Below are 1804 nucleotides of genomic sequence, written 5' to 3'. Positions count from 1 at the left end.
GGGGGGACACACAAGGACGTCGAGGCTGGCCGGGCCGGAGGGCGCTGCCACGCTGGCCTGGCGCGCGGCGCGCTCCTGAGCCTGCACCCGAAGGAAGGCATCCACCAGGACCTGGCACATGTCGGCCACCCGGGCCGAGTGCCGCTGGTAGAGCGACAAAATGTACGCACACGCCCAGTCGGGCTACGGCAAGTGTGCCGGGGCACAGCGACAGCGAGGGGGGACGAGGGGGGGGGGGGAGGGGGGACAGGGGCGTGAGTTGTGGCTCGTGCACGGGGCGGGCAGGCATTCTCGGGCGAGGGCACATGAGGCACCTTGCTCAGAAGGGCCAGGCGGGCGTCGGCCGCCGCGGGTCGGAAGTGCCCCGTGAACTGGGCTGCGAGGGGGGCCACCATGGCTCGCAGGGGGAGGAGCCCGGGCCCCGGGGCCGTGTGTCCGGCATCCGCCGCCGGGAGGATGGTGCCAAACTCGGAGGATCTGGCAGGAAGGTCGCCAGAATGCCGGCAGTCAGGGGAGGGGAAGCACGCCACAAGGCAAGGACCGATCGGCCGCAAGGGGGGGGGGGGGGGCAGGGGGCGTACTGGAGCGACAGGAAAATGAGGAATGCCTCGGAGAAGGTGAGCTGATCCGCCGGGGCCAGGGGCCCGGGGTCCGGATGGTCGGTCATGCCGGGCGGCCGGGGCCAGTCAAATTCGGCCGCCGCCGACCGGAGGATGGCACTGAGTTGCCGGCAGGAGCCCGGCAGGGGGTCAGAGAGCGAGGCCGTGCCCGGGCAAAAGCGCGAGGGGGCCCACGCACCAGGTCAGCACGATGCACGCGGTGGCGAGGAACTCCTGCTGCAGGCGCCGGGCCGTGGCGGCCAAGGTTGGCGGCGCGCTCGGGCCCAAAGTGGAGGCCACCTGGGCACAGGCCGCGTGGCCGTCCACCAGGCGGATGACCTGCGACCGGGGGACGGCCGGCACGGGCCCGGCGCCGAGGAGGTCCGCCGCGCGGGCCACCGCCGCCAGGGCCAGCTGACGGGGCGACCCGAGGGCATGGCGGCTCAGCAGGGCCAGGCCGGCGTCACGGGCCGGCCCGGGCAGGGCCCCGAGCCCGGCGCGCAGGCCGGCCAGCCTGGTGGCCACGCGCATGGCCCGCTCGGCCTCCATGGCGTCGAGCAGGGCGCGCGCGGTCGGCCGAAGCAGGCCCTCCACCGTGTGGTGGACGGTCCCCTGGGGGTCGTGGTCGAGGCGGGCCGGGTCGCGCGCGGCCACGGCCGCCGCCTTCTCGGCGTCCGCCAGCAGGTGGAGCTCGTCCAGGGCTTGCCGCGCGCCGGTCAGGTCCCGAAGCGACTGGGTGATGGAGGCGCCAGCCTCGGCCGCAAGACGATGCGCCTGGGCGGTGTGGCCAGCAGCCGGCCCGGGGGTGGCGGGCCCCGGAGAGAGGGCGAGCAGGATGTCAGCCGGCCATGTTGCGCGAGTGGCAAGCGAGATACCCGCCGGCAGGAGGGCCGTACCTCGGCGCCGGCGCCGGTGGCGAGCTCCTGCGTCAGGGCCTGCGCCAGCGGAAGGTCCGCCAGGGGCTGCCCCGCGACCGGCAGGGCATCCAAAATGGCGCGAGTGATCTGGGCCACCCGGTGGTCATCGGCCTCGGCGGACAGGTCGTCGTCCGGGGGATCGCATGCGGCCGCAAGGCCAGCCTCGGCAGCCAGGACGAGCCGGCGCCGTACGGCCCGCGCCGGGTCGGCGTCGCACATGCTGGCGTCCGAGAGGGGGAGTTCTTTTGGGAGGTGAGGGGGAGGGCGAAGAGGCGGAGGTGGGGGGGG

General features: G+C 74.9%; 1 protein-coding gene across 1 annotated transcript in view; it reads right to left on the bottom strand.

Moving 5' to 3' along the window:
- Positions 1 to 1735, bottom strand: part of H696_01354 (hypothetical protein) — a gene marked incomplete at both ends in the record, with an annotated part of 4849 nt that extends 3114 nt beyond the window's left edge. The window contains 5 exons of the mRNA XM_009495248.1: positions 11 to 183; positions 315 to 477; positions 582 to 719; positions 799 to 1373; positions 1496 to 1735. Coding sequence (XP_009493523.1) covers positions 11 to 183; positions 315 to 477; positions 582 to 719; positions 799 to 1373; positions 1496 to 1735 — 1289 coding nt within the window. The remainder of the gene's footprint in view (positions 1 to 10; positions 184 to 314; positions 478 to 581; positions 720 to 798; positions 1374 to 1495) is intronic.
- Positions 1736 to 1804: the final 69 nt, after the last annotated feature.

The sequence above is a fragment of the Fonticula alba genome (genome assembly GCF_000388065.1).
Source record: "Fonticula alba strain ATCC 38817 unplaced genomic scaffold supercont2.2, whole genome shotgun sequence".
Taxonomy (NCBI): domain Eukaryota; order Rotosphaerida; family Fonticulaceae; genus Fonticula; species Fonticula alba.
This window is presented reverse-complemented; position numbering and strand designations above follow the sequence as displayed.